General features: G+C 35.7%; 1 protein-coding gene across 1 annotated transcript; it reads right to left on the bottom strand.

The window, feature by feature from the left end:
• Positions 1 to 756: 756 nt before the first annotated feature.
• Positions 757 to 19,685, bottom strand: LOC104155034 (cone cGMP-specific 3',5'-cyclic phosphodiesterase subunit alpha'; the record flags this gene model as incomplete). The annotated part of the gene is made up of 18 exons (XM_009698045.1): positions 757 to 2,372; positions 5,445 to 5,598; positions 6,657 to 6,740; positions 6,885 to 6,959; positions 7,983 to 8,046; positions 8,325 to 8,432; positions 9,525 to 9,625; positions 11,032 to 11,119; positions 13,181 to 13,290; positions 13,398 to 13,505; positions 13,889 to 14,035; positions 17,146 to 17,214; positions 17,298 to 17,441; positions 18,133 to 18,282; positions 18,487 to 18,534; positions 19,280 to 19,346; positions 19,458 to 19,522; positions 19,611 to 19,685. Coding segments are annotated over 18 exons (1,728 nt in total), but the record flags the coding sequence as incomplete, so codon positions are not given.
• Between the last annotated feature and the right edge of the window lie 531 nt (positions 19,686 to 20,216).

Raw genomic sequence — 20,216 nt, 5'->3', positions numbered from 1 at the left:
GTGTAATCCTAAATATACAAGTAAAGAATGTATTTTGCTTGAGAAACTTAACTGGATTCATCTTCCTCTTCAAGTTGCAACAAAGCATTAAACATTCTTCACTTTATGTTTCCAAAGAAACGGTCTCCATATGAATAGTTACAGTGGCTATTTTCCTTGTCGGATGAAAATTACTTTGGATATAAAGGACAAACTTTTTTTGAATTAAATGTTCATGTTAGTCTGAGGAAAGTTAATGTTGTATAAAGTATATTTTTGATAAGTACTTCTCACTGTAGATATATTTATAGAAAGTATTTATAATAAGTATTTTATATGGAAAAGGTAACAGCAAAGATGATTGCAGTGTATTTATGAGCATTTTACATGCGCTCCTGTGAATAAGTTGAGAACTCTATTTACAAGTATTAATTGGCATAATTACATTTTAAACAGCTTGTACTTACATAATAGATGACAGTACAAGGACATATTTAGGGTGTCCTTGAGTAAGAAATGAACGTAGCCTTGCATGAAGGCTTCTTTAGGTAAGAAGGTGGATTTAGAGGTTAATTCTCTGTCATCTCGCAAGCTTGGTTGAGAGTCAAATCCAATCTGCAGCAATCTGCTTACATGTATGCAACTTGCCCAAAGGGGCTTTTGTTGAATGTGTTGCTATATTTGTTGCTTCAAGTATTGTATATTAAGTATGTGTTCTGGATAACTAACTCCTTTTTGGGTCTTTAAAATACAGTTACAATAAGGTACATTGTACATATTAAATACATCATTTAATGCAGTTTGAACAAAATTACATGATCAAACAACCTTGAAATAACTTTCTTTAGTATCTGCATTTAATACGGAAAATAATACATGATACCCAGTTTTATGTCATAACTAAGTTTGCATAAAATATTTGGCCCATTTATAAATAAGGATGTAATAAGTGGGATTTTTTTTGTGGATTCCTTTAATTTTGGGTGAGAGTTGTACACAGTATCTATATTCATAGAGCATGCTAAGAAAGATATATAATGTGGCAGATCGTTTAGTCATTCTCCCTTCTCAGTGAATGCTGAGGGCCCTTCAGAGAAAAAAAAAAGGGTCTGCTTTATTTAAAGGAGGAAGAAAAGTGGCAGGATTGAGTCTGCCTGTTAAACTTGTTTGTTGCAGTAATTGCATTTGACATCCATCTCCTCTTAGATTTGGAATTGGTTCCAGTGAATAGTCAGATCCGTGTAAAATATACTAGCCATTTTCCTTCATCTGCAGGAGGAGCTGGCTTCATGAGACCTGAGTAGAAGGTATGGAGTAGGCTCTGTCATTCTGCAAGAACAGAGGGTTTTGAAAGGGAGATCATTGTTTATGCAGAGCTAATTTGTGTGCAGTCTGTCTTGGTTGTAGAAAGGGAGGTAATGTGAATTCGATGTGCCCTACTTCTACTGTCCCGAGATTAAATTGGTGCCTGTTCATTGGTTTTCAAATACTTTCATTTACTGCATTTTAAAAAAGGTGCATTGGGAGAACATAAGCCTTTTAAAATGCCTTTGAATGTAGAGCCTGCTGTAGATATACTGGTATAGGTATCTTATGCAAAGTATGATGTTTACAGTCTGCCTTTTTAGATTTTTACAATAAAAGGTGGTCAGTTTAGGAACTGTGGTCAGAGCCATTTGCATATGGGCAAAAGAGTGGTTTCTCTGAGCGATGGCTACAATTTACATATTTATCCTTGGTGTTTTGAAAAAGTACCGTGTACCATAGGCCTGCTTTGTATAGATATGAGACAGGAAATTGTGTTGAGCATTCCTAAAGTGAAGGAGATGTTTACTCTAGAACTTTATATAGTATTGAGAATGAAGGAAAAGGACACAATTCCAGATTAAGGAAATACACATAATATAAAAATCTAAATATACAAGTTACGAAAAATAGCAATTTTTTGTTTGAATTGTACATGTTAGATTTCATTGAGTAATTTCATACAAGATCTGTCAAAATTACATTTTTTTCTGGACAGTGTGCAGAAGTTACATATTGTAATAAAAATACTGTATAGAAATTGAGTGACATTAAAAAGTATCTAGAGCGCAGTTAACTCATTTTGTACCATTATTTTTTTCTCTTGATTTTCCAGTTTTTTAATTGTAACTGTTGGTTTATTCCATTAAAACTTATTTCCAACAAATGGCAAGTGTTTAAGAGGATTGTTAAGAGATCGCTCTATACTATTCTACGCGAAGCAGAAATCCGCTGGGGCTCATTGAAGTTCTTTCTAGATGTCTTTTCTGTAGCAGAAACGGTGTCTGAGACAAAGAATTACAAAACTATACATGTTTTGGATTTTCCGTCCTCTCCACTCCCGCCACCACCTCCAGCTGCATTTTCAGCTAAAAAAACAGAGAAGGAAAGTAAAGTGAGTATTTTCTGTTAATTTTAGCGGCTCTAATTTCTTGTTAAAAACGTGTTGCTTTTGTTACATGCATATTATGTGTGTTTGACCTTCTGAAAATTGAACGTCCTTTCACTGTTTGTCTGGGAAGATGGAATATGAAGCAATAACACGTGTTATATATACATTTGTGTATCTAGTGTAGCAGTTGATACCAACATTTCTCAAAGGACCAAACACACACTGAACCACTCTTACTGGAAAGTTTCAGTAGTTAAATATATATAACTCTGTCCCACACATACAAAACTGAGGTATGCAAGCCATGCAAAAGAAATAAACCCTTGGATCAATATAATCTGTGAATCTATTTTTGAAGCAGATGATACAAAAACTTTAATTTGACCTAGTTGTATAAACCTTTATCCAACCCTGCATGAATCCCTTTGTAGTTACCAGTTAAGAGAGACGCACTTTTTATGTTATCTATAGCTACTGGTTCTGTTACTGCCTCTCTCAAATGATTCCACAGATGTTCATTGGCCATAGTTAAGATTCTTTCAATGTAATAAATTGCGTTTCCAGGTTCATTTAAGGTAAGATACCAATATTAGAATTAAAACTTACATTTGAAAGCTGTGGATCACCATGTTACTAGGTCATTTTCGACCCTTTCCACCTGCATTGAAACATGTCACATAATCAGTGTCCTACCCTCTGTAATTTGTGGATATAATCAACAGTATGTTACTATGTATTTCATTTTCTTAGTTTAATACTGTATTCCTTTTTTGTTTCTGTTCTGAACTTTCCACTGCAGTGGTTCAGCAAATATGTTTATTTTTTTTTCTGTCGACTGAACGGCTAAGAATAGCCAGGTCAGAGTGATCTAGAGAAACCACTGTGGTTCAGCATGTATCAAATTATTGTTTGTATGAACTGACTTAACAAACCCATATGTTTACATGGCCTTGATTTGAAAGTGTCAGATCTGTTCTTCACAAATGTGCATGGCCTCATCCAGTGCATGTTTAAAAAGATGCAAAATAATTCACTTACATTTTGTGATACCAATTATGATATGCAAAGATCAGATCCTTAGCTCCTGCAAATCAGTCTGTCCATGCTTGTATGTGTAAGGTTCCTTGTGGGAAAATAGTTCTTTCCTTAAGTCAGTGATTAAGTGATTCCAAAATACCAATCACGGAATCACAGAATTGATTTGGTTGGAAGAGACCTCTGGGATCATTGAGTCCAACCTTTGCCCTAACACCACCATATTGTCTAGGCCATGGCACTAAGTGCCACATCCAGTCTCTTCTTAAACACCTCCAGGGATGGTGGCTCCACCACCTCCCTGGGCAGCCCATTCCAATGCCTAACAACCCTTTCTGTGAAGAAATGTCTCCTAACGTCTAACCTGAACCTCTCCTGGTGCAGTTTGAGACTATGATGTAAGGTAGTCCTAACTTCAAGTGGGAGTAGAAATACCTGACTCTTCCTAAATGTATAATTTAATTTTTATTTAATAACCTTATGCTTAAGGGCATAGGATCAGACTTTAGTAACTATACTCTTTGCCAAGAAAGCAAAGGTGTAAGGAGGTTTGTGTGTGGGTCCTGGGTTGTGTTGTTTTGTTTTGCTGGTATTTCTGTGAAGTTCAGATGCTTACATTCTAGTGTAAGGAAAGAGTACTTTGTTCATACTCACAACGAGCTAGTTCTCGGCAATAAATTAATCTTAAATAAATAAGATTATATGATTAATTGCAAAAAAGTGTCTTTAAAAATAAATTTGGGACACAATGGGGTGGCTGTAATTTCTGTGAAAGCGTATGTAAGTGGTATCACAGTGTGAGCAGGCCAAAATATTTCTTGTAATTTTATTACAATAATAATATTTGACTCATTTTATTAAACTTCTCTTTCAAAAACCTGCTTTGATTAAATCATGTAACTTACAATTCTTTTTAAACCACTTTGCTACAACATTTCTTTAAATTTTAGCCTATTATCATTTATTTTAGGAGCCAATAACTCTCTAGTTCCACTTCACACTCTTGACTGTAACTTGATGGATGGCCTTGAGTAGCCTCTCTTTTGTGTGAAATGTGAAGAATACTCACCTATTTCCCACAGACACTAATTAACAAATAAATTATTCAATACTATTTTATGTTTTAAAGATGTGAAACACACACTTAGAGTAAACTAACTTTTCTTCTTCAAACTAGCTGACAATAAATCATTCTCTATTAATGGCATGTGTTTTTGTTTTAATCTCTGAACCTTTTCAGTCATCTCAACTGATTGGCAAAGCTGTTGACCTCCTGTTCCACATGCAATACAGAATAATAATAACTGACTCATTTCACTTTTACACTTGAGTGATAGGTTCTCAGTTTCTATAAAATCAGATTCTCTTCTAGGTTATCATATACAGAACCATTCTTTCACTTTTAGGACTTGGGCTGTCTTAGGGAGATTAGTGTTAAATTTGTAATATGTGAGAGTGTTTTTCAGTCAAGACTCTGATGGTGGGGAACTAGAGCCAAAAACTTTATCTTAAACTTGGAAGAGAATCAGGCATTTGCACTGCTTTTTTATGTTCCAAATGCACACTATCCATTCCCATCTCTTTTACTTAGGATTTTCATTTTCAACTTAAACAAAGCACCTGAATACATTGGGGCTGGTGCCACACAGAATTTTGATACATCTCTAGTATTCCCGGTGATTGCAGCATTCACAGATAAACAAGTGTTTAATTACATTCAGTTTTAAGTCTTAAGACAAATTTTACATTCCCTTCACTTTTGTGATGATCGTATTTTCTATAATTCTGCAGTTTAGAAAATGGCATCAGGGTACTGGATTTGTGTAATCTTTAAAGGTTACTCCTCTTCCAAGTAAAGATAAAGCTAATTTGGCTAATTCAGAACTCGCATACCATTAGTATAAAGCTTAATAGAATATTGCACAATTGCACTGCATGTGTGAATTTGAGAGACAGAGAATATGTTGACTACCTTACAAATATACATAAATGAAAACCTTAGAAGTTACTTAACCTTTTTTAGCAGCTGCCTCTTCTTCCTTTTTCTTTTGTTCCTCAATAACTTTCATCTTCTCTTCATATTCATCAGCTCGTGTTTTCCATTCAACCCTGTTGTTTTGAAGACCATCAAACATAGGTGTAATTTCCTTGTGAAACCTCGAGAATTCCTGTACAAACAATTTAAATTAGTAAATTAGGCATTTGTAAACACTGATGATTTGTAAAGTCTGAATTTGTTGAAATACTGCTGCTTTGCAGAGGAAACAGCTTTCATTTTTCTATTAAATCTATTTCAATATGTATGGTAGATTCATTAATTTTATTTGATTACACATTTTTTTCAAGTACTTGTTCTATCTCTGGTAGTGGCTTTTCTGTAGAAGAGAAAAAATTTTAAAAGCAATAGTATGAGTATCTGCTGGTGCGCACTTGAAAGCATGTTCTTGGCCATGCAGTGGTGGCATATTATTGGAAATACTGTGTTGGGATAATAATGCCCTATTGTGCATGTAGACAGTTAGAAAAGATCTGAATTTTATACTGCACATTTTAGTATCTTCCCTAATCCCACATTTAATAGTCTCATTCATAGAATGCAATTATAACTATAATACATGGTATTTTATCATATGATTATCAGTGTCAGGATATAATAAAAAAGCCTAGTATCACTTAGTGTATTCCAAGCAGATGAGCATGTATCTGAAGATATTAAAATATTACATGTCACTTTTCTGCATGACATTTTGGGATAATATTAAAAGCTAGACCGGGATTAATAATGTTGGCATTTCAGTGCCTTACAGAAGGTGTAGAATATCTGTATTTCCAGAATATCGCAAGTTTCCTATTCCCTTTGCTGTGCTTTAACTGCATTAACTGCTTTCTGTAACCATCTACATGTTGCATACTTATATTAAATGGGACACTGAAGAATCACACTGGGCTCTCTAACTCAGTCTTTCAAGGTAGTAACAAAACCTAAGCACCCTCAGGTTTCACTGAGACCTTCCCTTTATGAATTTGCTTCACATCTCTTGAATTGGCTTTGTGGGAGCAATTCTTCTATGTAACAAAAGAGTGCAAAATTGTGGCAGTTGTGATAGTTGTTTACCCTGTGACCAAGAGTCCTGCTGCTGTCTAGAATTTTTTAACTGCAACAGTTTGTCACTAATTCTGCCATCAGAACTGCTGCTGTGGGAAAACAAAAAGAAAATATTCTTACCTTGTACACGAATGTGCACACAAAATCTATGAAACCAACTTGGAGCTTAGGTAGTTCATCTCCTTTGTTTCTGTCCATCATAGGCTAGAACAGAATAGCAGTAATTTAGATTATGTAGATACCATGCTTTTTGGTATAATGATCTAGTAAGCATCGGGGACCATTATCTAGTCAATGTTTTAATAACAGTTAATATTGCTTAACACAGTTAAATTATTTTGTACTTACAATTGGTTGTTGCTGTAGCACAGTTCGTTCCAGGTCACCTTGCTCCCAGAATTCATTTGCAACCATGAGGGCAACCTGAGTAATCACAATTCAGTGGAAGTGTCAGCAGAAAGCAGTAAATTTAAATAAATAAATAAAAGAATAAGGCTTTCCAGAAAATGTTAAAATGTTCACTAACCAAAAACTGGCATATTACTGTTCACTAGTATTACTAACTTCCCTTCCAAAAACAGAGGATTTTTTCTTGCTAGCTGCGTTATCTCCAAGTAGTTTAAAAACTTCTCCAGAAATAGGGAGTTTTAGTCAAACACAGTAGAATTCCACTCTTTAATCCCTATAGAGATAGTCAAGTGCTTCTTTCAAAAATTATAGACAATCTCTCCTGTACTTAAGGCTTTTTCCAGCAAATTATATTCTGGTGCATGCTGAGTAAATGATAGATTATTGTTAACAGGAACAAGACAATAATAGCAGCGTAACAATCTTCTAGTACCTGTAACATGTGTTACTTAGAGGGCTCCACAAGCATCTTACAGTTGTATTTTGATTATGCATTGTTAAAACCTATTCCTGTAAGGCTAAGTGATGAGCTTCAGTGTGATGATCAATAAGTACTGGAGCACTTGAAGTACTTATGTACAAAGCAGTGTCACACTGTATTACAGAGTTTATTTTTAGCATGTTTAAGCTACTTTGCAATGGCACTTTGCAGTCTAGAGAATAGACACAACTCAGATCATACTGTTAAATCTGTACCTTGAGAACAGCTGAAAAATAGCAAAAGTTGGATAGCACAAAAATAACTGAGTGATATTTCAGGGTAGCTAGAACAGCTGACAGAATCGGGTATGCCAGTTTTAGCTGAAGGACAAGTAAAGACGCATGGACCAGCTGTAGAGTGGTTGGGGAGAGGCATCATGGAACCCTTGCACTCACAGTGAGAGAAAAATAGAGGTTGTTTTCTGGAAACACAGTTGGGTGCAGATACTTAAATATCTATCAACTGATCATAACTAATTTTTTTTTTTAATTATCATACACCAAATAGGCAGTAAAACAGATAGTAAATGCAGTATTGTCTAGTCGAAAAGTACCTACCTTACTTTGCACTTCCCAAGGTTTGGTTATTGCAGACAGGTCACATCCAGTCATCATCATAGCCCTTTGAAAACGCAAAACAAAATGGGAGTATAGTTAGGATGATGATAGGAAAAAAAAAAAGTCTTGATTTTTTAAGGAATTTAAATACCTAATATGCAGATGGATGCACATTTTGCATATTTTGAGATTGTAGACATCTAGTTCTAATTTAAAATCATGGTTATGCTTGTTATTGGACAATAACACCAGGTCTTAATTTACATGTTTAGGTGCCGAAATTCCTTTAAAATTTGGTCCTAGATAACTGATTGAATAAAGAGTAAAATATTAACGACCTACATGATGACTTCTTTTTTGGTTGGGTCGATAGATATATATTTAATAGCCTCATCTTCTGTTTCCATTTTTTCAATTGCATCCACAATCTTTTGAAACATAGTTCTTTTCCTGTTAAAACATACCAATAAACCATATATTAGTGAATCAAAGTTCCTGCATTAAAAATGAAATAGAAAACCGTATTTCTGATATTTGTGCTTTTCCAAAGTAGCATCCTAGTCATAGTAGTATCAAAGTGACACCTTCTTTCCATTGAACTCAAACTTTTCAGGTAACCTGGCACATTTAGATTTTGCTATATACCACTGACATGTAAAGTATTATGTCAGAATTCTTGAAAAAAAACCAAATAACCAGTTTCCTAATTCTTCATATTAAACGGTTTGGGGTGACATTTCTTTATTATTACATGTTTGTTACTTCCTGTAACATAATGAATTGGGAAAAGTGAAGCAAATGCTAATAAATGTTCTTCCACTCCATCCCCTCAAAAATCCAAAGAAGCACTAAGACGTGACTGAGAAGAACTTTCAAAAACATAAACGTGTCTTGCTATTGCTTAATAAATCTTCTAATTTGCATTTAGAATGAATGAAATAATGAAATTAATGTTCACTAAAATTTAATAACTGCTGTTGAACAACTTACTGAATTATTTCCTGTCTCCTGACTTTAAATTGTCCCAGTCATAAGACATCTGGACCAAAACAAAAGGCTCCATAAGTCAGTAACTTAGGAACAGGATGGATGATTTGATGTTTGGAGTCTTTGGCATATTTAGCACTGGGATCAGTTGATGTCGACAGTTTTGTTTTCAAACCAGCATCTTAAGTTCCATGTCATAAGCATACTCATGTTTAGTATGAATAATTGTAGTATGATGCACTAAATACCACACATGCACACAACCTTACGATTAGGCTACAGAATCCAGACTTCTGACATATAGGTTTGCTGTAACTAAAAGCGTATTTGAATGACCTACTAAAGGTATACTAAGTATTATATACATTTATGTGTTCTCTAATTTGAAAACTTATAATTCCTGAAAGAATATCTTGTTTTTTTAGAAGAATTGACTTAATAACAATGTTAAATATAGCTCTGTACTCTGCATATAAACAACTAGAAACTACAGTTAAAAATTCTATAGGATTGACATTTTTTTGAGTGGGAAGTTATACAGAATTTAATACTTACTTGAAATACAAAGCCAAGTCAGTTGCTATTATTGCAACTTCAAATAAGTGTAGAACAGTTTCAAACTGGCGCTTATTTAGGTTCTGGAAGATGTTTAAGCTCTGCAAGATGGAAAGTTTATTAATTCAGTTCCTGTTATAACATTGTCTTTGATTTGTACTATACAGATTGTCTCACAGAATAGCGTAACAAAATTGGCCAACTACAGTCCTTAAATCAAAATAATGCTACAAATGAAAAATTATTCAATTGGTAAAGATGGCCCTTATTGGCCTGCAGTGGTATTAGGGACCTGCCATAGTAAGGGCAATGCCCTTTTCCTTGGGCAAAGGGAATGAGAGTATCACACAGCATTTTTCGAAGTGTCCTAGTTTTCCTTCCTTCTGTAACTGAGGGGACAATACCTATGAGAGCACGGGCTGCAGCGATGCTGCTTTTGAGAGCCTCCAGAGGTCCTGACAACTGCTCCAGCAAAGAGCAGGAGTTACTCCTCAGCATCTCACATTTGAAAAAGTGCATCACCATCGATAAAGGTAAAGATGGTTTTGGTTTTTTTTTTAAATCGTAAATCTTGGGGTTTTATGATCATTGTGCTATCAGTTAGTGTAAGGATTTATTCTGTGGCCTCATGAGATCAGGAAATCACACCACCACAGGGATTAGAAAATGAAAAATGAGGGTGGAAGTGGGTGCCTGCCACACTGCTGCGAACAAGTAGGATGGAAGGGGCGCATGTGTTCAAGCCTTGCCTGTTAAATCTCGTATTTCCCTGCAAAATATGTTGTAAAGAGTTGTCTTCCCTTGTAAAGAGTCTCTTCCCTTGTAGCCAGGACAGAGCCAGGCACCACTGAGGGAAGGATGGCCGACCCCCACTGGAGGAGCAGGGCTCTGTGGGAGAGAGAGCCCTGCCAGGCTGCACTGCTGCCATTTTGTTGAGCCTGAGGAGACTGTGGTGGGGAGCCTCACCTCCACAGATGCTGGGGAAGGGCATCTCCCTAATTCAGGAAAGATCAGTAATGGGAGCTGCAGCAGAGCCTCACAATACCACCTTCTCTGTTTCAGCAAGGTAAGATGTGGGGGGACTGGCCTGGGGGTAAGGACGCCCTCCATAAACAGCCCCATCCCTTTGTTCCTCAGCTGCCAGAGGCAGCAGCTGGACTCAGACCTAATGAGGGTCTGTGGTTTAATTACAACATTTTGTATGTATTATATTTTCTGCTTTGGTTTCAATGTCAGCTGTTTTGTGAAAGTGGAAAAAAACTAAGGAGTGTGAGTGAGGCCCAGAGGAAAAGCTTTTCTATCTTATGTGAGTCTATTTCTGGCTGGATTACTGATGTTTCCCTAAAAGTGGATAATGCATGAGAATTTGGCTTAAACTTCTGAATTTTAGCATAGTTTCTTAATCTGGACCTAGAGGAATGAATGAGACATGGTGAAATTTGGAACATCTCAACTATTTGCATCTTTTGTGTTGATCAGTGTGAGCAGAAGGTTCATGCAGACGTACCTCATCTTGCAGTAGGGTTTTACTGTACTCTAGGTGATGCCTTTCTAAAATGGAAGAGCCGTGAAGTTTTGCCAGTGGAGCAGCTGACCTGTTGAAAAAGAAGGAATTCTTTATAGTATTTTGGAGGCAATATTTTTTATTCAGGATTCAGATTTTAGGATTAAAATGCTTCTGATCTGCATGTTCAACAGTTTAATCTGTATACCTTAATCATAGGTGTGATGCAGAGCAAAAAAAATTTCTTGCTTCCCTTCACTCTTGTGACTGAGTAATGGTGGAAATTGGAGAGAACTGGGTGTTCAGTGCTCACTAAAGTCAAAGGCATGGTCAGGTGCCTCAAAACTCAAAAACTATGATTTTTAAAACATGCTTCTATTTTGTCTTGCATGTTCAGTTTTGTGTTTGTTTAATCTATACACCTTCTGTGTACCTTAAAAGTAGCCTTTATCCATCTTCAAGTATTTATTCTGTGGCATGGCTTTTGAACTTGTCTGTCTGTAATGACTGTGGGCCATGTCCCCTGTGTTTCTAACTTACTATAAGTTAAATCCAAAGTAGCAATATAATGGAGTTAATTCCTCTAATGCTCTTGGGCTTCTCCCCCCCTCCAAAATCACCGTTTTGTGGACTTCACAAGTCCTGGCAGCTCAGATATGTTCAGTCTTGTCACAGAGCTCCAAGCATCCCTCTGACATTGGGCTCAAGCTTCAAGCAGAGGAAATTCTGCATCAGACTATGGTAATGGGGAGAAGGGAGAAGTGTCTGTGTAGGCTCCAGATGGTTCAGCATGTTTGGAAGTGTATTTTCCTTCTTTCTTCCCTTGGCTAATACCTCCATTCCTCAGATAACCCAAGGCGGATTGCTACATGCTACCTGTATTTTCTGACATGTGATTAGGACTGTCGTGGTAAAGCCTGATAACTTTTATAAATAGCTTTACTGCGTATGACTTCACGTAGAGGGCTTTCAGCTAGGGAAGACCACAGTAGGAAGATTTAAAACCCCCCCTTAAACTTATTTGGATGAGAGGCAGTCCGCTGAATAAGAATCAGCATCTGTCATTCTCTCTCTCCTACGTCACCTGGAGAATCCCTGAGAATAATCAGAAAATCCCCTCGCGTCACTGCTCTAGCATGCAGGCTGAAACACGTCTCCTGGGAGGAGTGTATCCAGGGTCAGAGGAGGAGGAAGAATCATTCTGGAGATACAGTTGGTGGGAAACTGTACTCAGAAAATTATGGTTATAATCTTCTGGTACACGTGACGTTCTGAGAAACCTCTGTTCTCTGGCTAGCACATAGAAATGATCCCTAACAGGTGACGTAAAAGACTAAATGGTAGATTGTTCATTCTTCAGGAGAAGAGTGGTTCTCACCGTGATATGTCATGATGTTGTAATAAAAAGGTAAGTTTAAACCAAAATGAATTAATATTGTTTTATAACAAGCATCTACTAATTAATATTGTTTCATAACAAACAAGGGAAAATCACAAAGAAATCTTTTAGAATATTTTCTCAGAACAAGAAGGAGCATGAATTGCAAAGCTTAACCTCATGATGTGTAATTTACTGGCATGTGGACTCAGTGGCAGAACACAAACTCATTAGCTCAGAATCCTATATAACATGAGGAGATTACACCTCAGGAAAGGACCTACATCAATCAGTAAACTGAGTCGGGGGGAACAACTGAGCTAGTCAAATTGAACAGTAGAAAACAGAGAAAAAGAATGCATCTTAAATCCTGTCTACCTCTAAACTGGCCATTTTCTATGCCACATCCTGAATCCCTGTCCAGAAAAGTGCTTGAAAAAAAGTAATCCCGTTAGGGATTTTAATTTACTTTTCTCATTTCTTTGTGGCCTCATGTGCAGGAGACTCTGCTACAATCCAAGCATTGCTAAAGCTTAGTCTCTCTTAAAAATGAATTGCAGCTCCAAGGAGATCCTTCTAAGATTCTGCTTTTGCATTATGTCTTTGTCTTTCAGCTGTCATGACAAAGCTCTGAGGCAGAAATCTTCTGTAGGATAAATGTTTATTCATGCCAGATGAATATGGAATATACACCTTGTATTTTTCTAAGTTTTGACACGTTTTTTTCATTTGCCACTAAAATACATTTCCATATATTTGAGCATTTGAACTTACTTCATTTGATACAAGTTATTGGTCCCTCTGTGATCAATGTCATGGCAGAAAGCAGCAGCAACCATGGCAAAGGCTTCTAGATCAGTATAGTATTTCTTTATTTTACCTGTCTGTAAAAAAAACCAGACAATTCTGAGTGTGTACCTTCCTGAATTTTCCAATTGGAATTGAAAGGAAAACTAAATAATGAATGTAAGGTTTATATTAAGAACATTACCATCAGCAGAGTAAACATTGTTTGTCCCACATTGAATCCATGTCGCCAGTTATGGTAAGTGATATCTCGATAACCCTTCCTGACTGTGTACATCCATCTTGTAAGGACCTGTTATGAACAAAAGTGATTAAGACTGTGCTGTTAATTGAAGCAAAATGATGGAATTCCTATAAGATTACTGAAATATATTATGAAATTACAATAATAATAATGTGCAAGTTCTATGAAAATAATTTCATTGAATTAAACATGGAAAGAGCAAATTGTTCTTATGTAAATGCATGTTGATTTAATTTCTTCCGTAGCTCACACAATTTCAGGATTAGTTTTAAGTCTTTATGACAAATATGCAAATGTTTAATTAAGAATGGAAGATTGTTATCCATACTACTAATATTTTAGTATTGCCTGTTTCTATATTAAAAATACCTACAGTCAGCTATTTTTCTTCTATCTTAAAATAAATATAAACAAGACAAAATAAATCGGACCTCAGCTGGGACTTTGAACTTTTCAACAACATTTATCTCAAAGAACAGTCGTATTCCACAAGTTATCAGGCCATGCTCTGTAACGGGAAAGTCACTGAAGCGAAATTCATACAGTTCTAAATCTTTTGGATCAGGTAATTCTTCTTTCTGTTAGGAAAAGTCAAAAACACAAAGGTTTTTCTGGCAAGAACAAAGTTGGAAAAATCATTTTCTTTTCTGACGTCAGTAGAAACATTGCCTAAGGGCTGTATGCTTACTATATCTTCAAAGGCCTCAGTTTTCAGTACAAACTAATGTATATGAAGTTATGAAACACAATCATGATACTGCTGGCTGTCTTCTCAAAGAGGATAGGTAAAAGTCTTGGCCAGATGGTGTTGCTTCCTACTCTGAATTCCAACACAATCTGTTGTGACCATCTCAACATTTCCTTAGTTCAGAAATCTCAGGCCTTGGAATTTCTCCTTCCTGGTGTAAAACCCTGTGATTCTCCCACTTTTATCCAGATGTCAAGGCTGCAGTTCATCTTTTTTGTAACCAAAATTATTCTTGTTAAATGTTCTTCCCTTTTGGATCTTATGAATAGCGATGAATATAGTGACCAGAAACAACCTGTCTCGAACGAAAAAATTTTTACTTTTACAGTAGAATAAAGTATAGCAACAACATTTTTTTAATAACAGAAGGCTTGCTTGCATGCCTACCTACCCATAGCCTTGTCTTCTCTTGGAGAGACTATAGGCAAGCAAAGATTCCTGTACAATTTTTAACTTCTGGAGTGCTGGTTGTTTGTTGTTGCTCCACAACCAACTCTCAAGATTAGTCTGTCTTACCTTGTCTCCTGTGACAATCTCTCTTTGTCTGTGATAACCTATATACACTTAATAGACAAAACCTGTAAGGTTGATTTGGCACATGGAAAGTGGACTGGAAAATCCTACAAGATCAGATGTGAAAATTCACAAATCTTATTTGTGTTTTCATTTGTCTACTTGCAGTAGATTCTTGACTGCTTGGCTCTTGAATATCTCAGTATATGCATAAAGTAAAAATTGTTACAATGCTTACAGGTACAAAGCATATAGTATTCATGGTTATTGTGGCTTACTTCAAATCCCTTAGAGTCATTTACTTTCTAGTGCTGTAGTTGGTGGTGATTCTGTCCTAGTAATTGCCTTTCTGGAATTTACAACAGTCTATTCCAAACAATCCTGACCACTGATGAAGATGAGAGATCATTCCAGAAGCAGTGAACTGTATAAGTGCATAATCTTTTCCCCATGTGCTAAATTTCATTAGAAGCTGTCTGGATGCCATTCAGGGATTTTTCTCTCTGAAGGGCAGATACAGAGCTTAGGCCAGCTCTTCCTTCTACTGAAGAACCTCCATAAAATATATACTAAATTCTAAAATGCAGAGGATATGAAAGTTAAGAAGCCTGTATTAAGTTTAAATTGCCCATTTTATATATATTTTATAGATTCACATTGAATAGCCTCACTGGTAATAGTGATATTAGTGAACTGCTATACAACATTTTTCTTCTGTGTATCCCAAAGCCTAGGGAGAGCGGTATTGTATTTTAAAGAATGCACCCCAATCCAAACAAGAATTAATTCAGGGAAGTCTGGTGCAACACAAAAAATATATTATATGATCACAATGACTCCCTTTCTCTGTAGTAGTCTATGAATTATCTCTGTTTTACAGATAAGGAAAGAAGATGACAGAATGTATGCACATATTTCAACAATAAGGCTGAACATCCATGCAAAGGTATTTCCTTCTCCCTGGGATTTTCCTTTATATCTACTTTGATATGAGGTCAAGGACAAGGAAACCTGGAGCCAGTGGTGTTTTAAGACCCATTACGTTGTGAATCATCAGATCTAGAGACACCTGCTTTATCCCATTAGCTATCTAGGATTCTAGGTCTTATAATAGGATAAAGCATTTGCATGTAGCCTTGGCAGTGCACAAGATATCAGACCTTTGAATTTGTGACTCCACAGTGTCGAGAGAACTAATTTTAATTGCTTTTTGGAGATTTAAAAATTTATACTAGTATCATGTTTTTACATTTGGAGTCTGTACCATAATAATCACTTGTTGCTGTACCAGTAGAGAGATTTTATAATGTTTATCTATTAAATTTTTGCAATTCTTCATGCAGCTACATTAAATTTACTTTAAATGGTATGTGAAGTTACACACAGTCTGTTGATGTTTTTTTGTTTCAGCACTTGTAAGCTGTGTGGGCATCTGTTTTGTGGGAGACAGTAAAACCTTAACACCATTGTATTCTGGCATGCACATGTACATAATGGAAAATAGTTTAATAAGATCTTTTCCCTAAGGCGATGTCTATATTAGCAAATGTGGTGTAATAGGAGGAAATATGTGACGTGATTGGTACTGGAAATCAAGAGATTTGTGTGTATTTGACCTTTTTTCTTGAGCCTAGCTCTGTTTTGATCCATTAACAGTGGGAGTTCATTCAGTGTTTTCCTGAAGCAGATCTTTGGGTTTTGTTTCTGATAAAGTAAGCCAGTGCATGTGCAGGACTGTTCCACAAGACAAGATGAAGTGCAATAAGCGGGCACAAACAGGAGTTTTCCTCCAAAAAGGCACTCCCTTTCTAGATTGAAATACTAAGGCAACCAGAGGACTGCACAGTCTGGAAAAGAAAGTGACTGGTTTTTGTTTTCATAGTAGCAGAGTTTTAACTGATTATGTCAAATCTGTTTCATCACTGTGAAATCACTGATCACCATCTTTGGACGTCTCTGCCGAAGGAAATGTGGGAAAATTAATCTGAAAGTAGGTTAGTTCCACTGGACACTCCTACATGTCTTTTCTTACTCAGAATGAAAGTGACTTTACATCAATGTCCCTTCTTTTATATTCAAAATTAAATAAATTAAGTTTTAGGTGTAGCACTGTACCCATGGATATTTAAAGAAGTTAAACACTTTAAATGCTAATTCATATAAATGTTTCTATATAACTGACTATCCAGGTCTGTTGACATGTATTTGGAACAGAATGTTTCCCTGTAGGTGACAGTGGGATCTGAACGTAGAAGAACTGAAGAGGTTGAAGATGTATTATTAAATCAAGCCCATCTAGCTCATGGAACTGATAGCTAAAATCAATTGTATTAATCAGGATTTGGCTATACACAACTTCTTCTATAGTGAGGACACATTACTATCTGATATAAACATGCCACCAGAGTTTTCAGTTTAATGACTTACCAAAATCCTGATAAGATCCTTTTGATCACATTCTTCTATACTATTTACATTTAATTTCTCCTTGTATTTCTAAAAATGAAAATGAGTAAGAAATTAAGTTTTTGTCTAACAAATTTCCTACTTTAATTTTGTGACTGCGGGCAGAAACTTACCAGTATAGATTCAACTTCGGAAGGGGTGGCCTTTGTCTGGTACATAAGCATTTCCTGAGCAATGTCTTTCCTGTTTTCAAGCTTGTTCATTTTGTCATAAGTGTCAGTATTTAAAACAGACCACCCCAGGAACTGTGTGAGAGTCTGGAACAAAGCCAAGCAAAGCAGAGATGACACCATGACAATAAACTTAAACTGACAATTTGAACTTACTTTTCTTAAACTGCAATTTCTCGTAGTGCCCTTTGAAAAGCAACATGTAATTCTGTCTGTTAGAGGTCTTTACCTTCCATCAACAGGTTCTGTTGGCACCTCACAGCTTTTAATGACGTTGTTTGTCTCGACTTAGTAATTAAGGACCTATATTCCCATTTTGTATACAGGACTTTGAGGCTTATGAAGCTTAAGTTAGGTAAGTGGACTTGGATACGCTGTGTAGCATCTTATCTTGCCCAAGTGCATGTAATCATGAACACTCTGGGAACTCCCATGATCACAGGCACCATATCCATTGGCAAGCAGCGCGCCATACCTGCTTACCCACTGCTAATTAGGAGATGCTGACCATGACTAAAATGTCAAATGATTAAAAATAAAAGTATATCTGACTTCTGTTCATTATTGGAATGTAAATGATCTCTCATAAATTTTCAGGTTTATAAGGGGCATAACATTTCTGATTCTTAAGAAACTGTATAGTGAAGAAGGTAGACATTTAGTTAGATGTTAATATAGCCTATTTGAAAATTTTTAGACATTTAAAAATTACTTTTTAGAATAATATTTTTGTTAGCATCATATGGCTCCTTAAAGCCTCTAATCCTAGTAAGCTTACTTCAATGATCTGTTCATCATACTCATCAAAAGGTTTTCCATCTTTCCTATTGTAAAATGTTGCAACTCCCACAATTTCTTCTTTTTTGTTGACAATAGGCAATGACAGGACATTTTTGATAACCCATCCAGTCTCATCCACTGGTCCTTTCTGTAGGAAAACCAAAGAACAGGAAGTGTTGTATATTTCTTTGAAAGTAGTAATACAGCTGTTGATACAGGCAATGTAACACTAAGACCTGTACATCGCAAACAAAGGAGATATTATTTATGTAATCAACTGTATAACAAATTGGTGGAAAGCATTAGCATATATTTCTATGATGTCTATAATTATTAACATTACTGGAATTACCTGAAATGTGAAATAGTCATCTGCTGGTGCATTCATCATATTACAAATCTGCAGCATAAAGAAAAGGAGAGATTGTTTAAATGGAATACAATGTGCACCAAGACTTGGTCTGATATTTTTAATAGGCATATTTATTTTCTAAGCTAACAACAGTGAACACTCTAGCTAGCTACAGAAATTAAAACTTTTCCTATTAAATTAGATGTGGTTATTCTAACAGACATCGTTCTGGAGGGCAAAGTCCCTCATGTATGATGTCTCGCAGTGCATAAGCATAATGGTTAAGAAAATCACTTCCAAGTTTAAAATGACATGGGGGTTTATAGAAAGAAATAACTGAGTACTAAGGGCTCTGTCCTTTCTGCTATTAAAAATGCCATAGGATTACTAATAACTGTCATAGATCACAACTTTGAATTACATGTGTTGTCTACACAAGAAGAGATAAGAAAAAAAGAAAATTTTAAAACAGTGTGTATGATGATTTTCTTACTTTGACATTTTGTTGTGAGACTTAGGGCACCTGGAAAGTGTCATCAAATGCACACATTATTCCTCCGATGTCACCACAATCAGAGGGAAATTTTCCTGACATTTTGGCCATTTGTGCTGAGGGCTTGTCTCCATCCAGACAATGAATTCGCATTATTTCACTGGGAACCAATGACACTGGAAGCAGCATGGTATTTTTGTAGAGGTTTTTGGTCATGGGGAAGTTTTGGGGTTTTTTTTATTCAATCAGAAGAACTGCATGAACTAAAACTTTTAGTTTTCACTTTTGCTATGAACTTACAAATCCATTTTCAGCAACATATGTTGGCAGTCCACTGACAAGACACCAGTGATCTGCTGGAGGTGACCTTTAGAGAGAAAATGAAATTAAATGATTTCTACAATACAGACATGTTATTATTCTATCCCAGCAATATATCTAATTACCACATGTTCGCAGACTGCAAGTGAATACTCACGGAATGACTTTGATTTCTTCTTTTCCATGTAAAATATAGTCAATAATCTTATAAAAGTTGACTTCCTAAATAAAAAGATAAAAACATGTAGGTGACTCCTACAACCTCAATGTAAAAATTAAGATTCGTAAAAAGAAAAATTAATATTCTCACTCGTCCATCAGGTGTCTTGGGGCCTTTGTAAGGCTCTGCCTCGCCCAGCCGGATTGGCCACTCATCATAGAACTCCTGAGAAAATGATGCACACAGTTTAGCAAAAGGAAGAAAACAGTTCTGTGTTCATAGATAACAGGACATGTGTAGATAGCAATTTTATTTTTCCTTCTCCATAGCTGTACTATGGTCACATTTCAGACAATATTAAGAAAACATTGTTAAATATATGCCAGGCAAGAAATGTTTGCCAGTAAATTGCAGGCTAATCTGAAGCTTATCTCTGGATGATTGTATAGTTTAATTGTTGTTTTAGAAGGCAGGTATTTATAAAGCAATAATCAGACCTGCATTTCTCTCTCCTACCCTTTCTCACATGGAATTATTAATATGAAAAATTATTTCAGAATTAGCCTTTATATTTATTGTGGTTGTATCCTTTGTCATGCTTCTATTTTGCATGTATTTTTTGTAACATGGTTAGATTTTATATAAATTATTATAACATGATTAGATATATTTATAATATAGATTTCTTTATAATATATATTTATGCTATTTATAATATTTATAATATAGATATATTTATAATTATTAGATTTTATA

Source organism: Cariama cristata, unplaced genomic scaffold (genome assembly GCF_000690535.1).
Source record: "Cariama cristata isolate BGI_N322 unplaced genomic scaffold, ASM69053v1 scaffold46083, whole genome shotgun sequence".
Taxonomy (NCBI): domain Eukaryota; kingdom Metazoa; phylum Chordata; class Aves; order Cariamiformes; family Cariamidae; genus Cariama; species Cariama cristata.
This window is presented reverse-complemented; position numbering and strand designations above follow the sequence as displayed.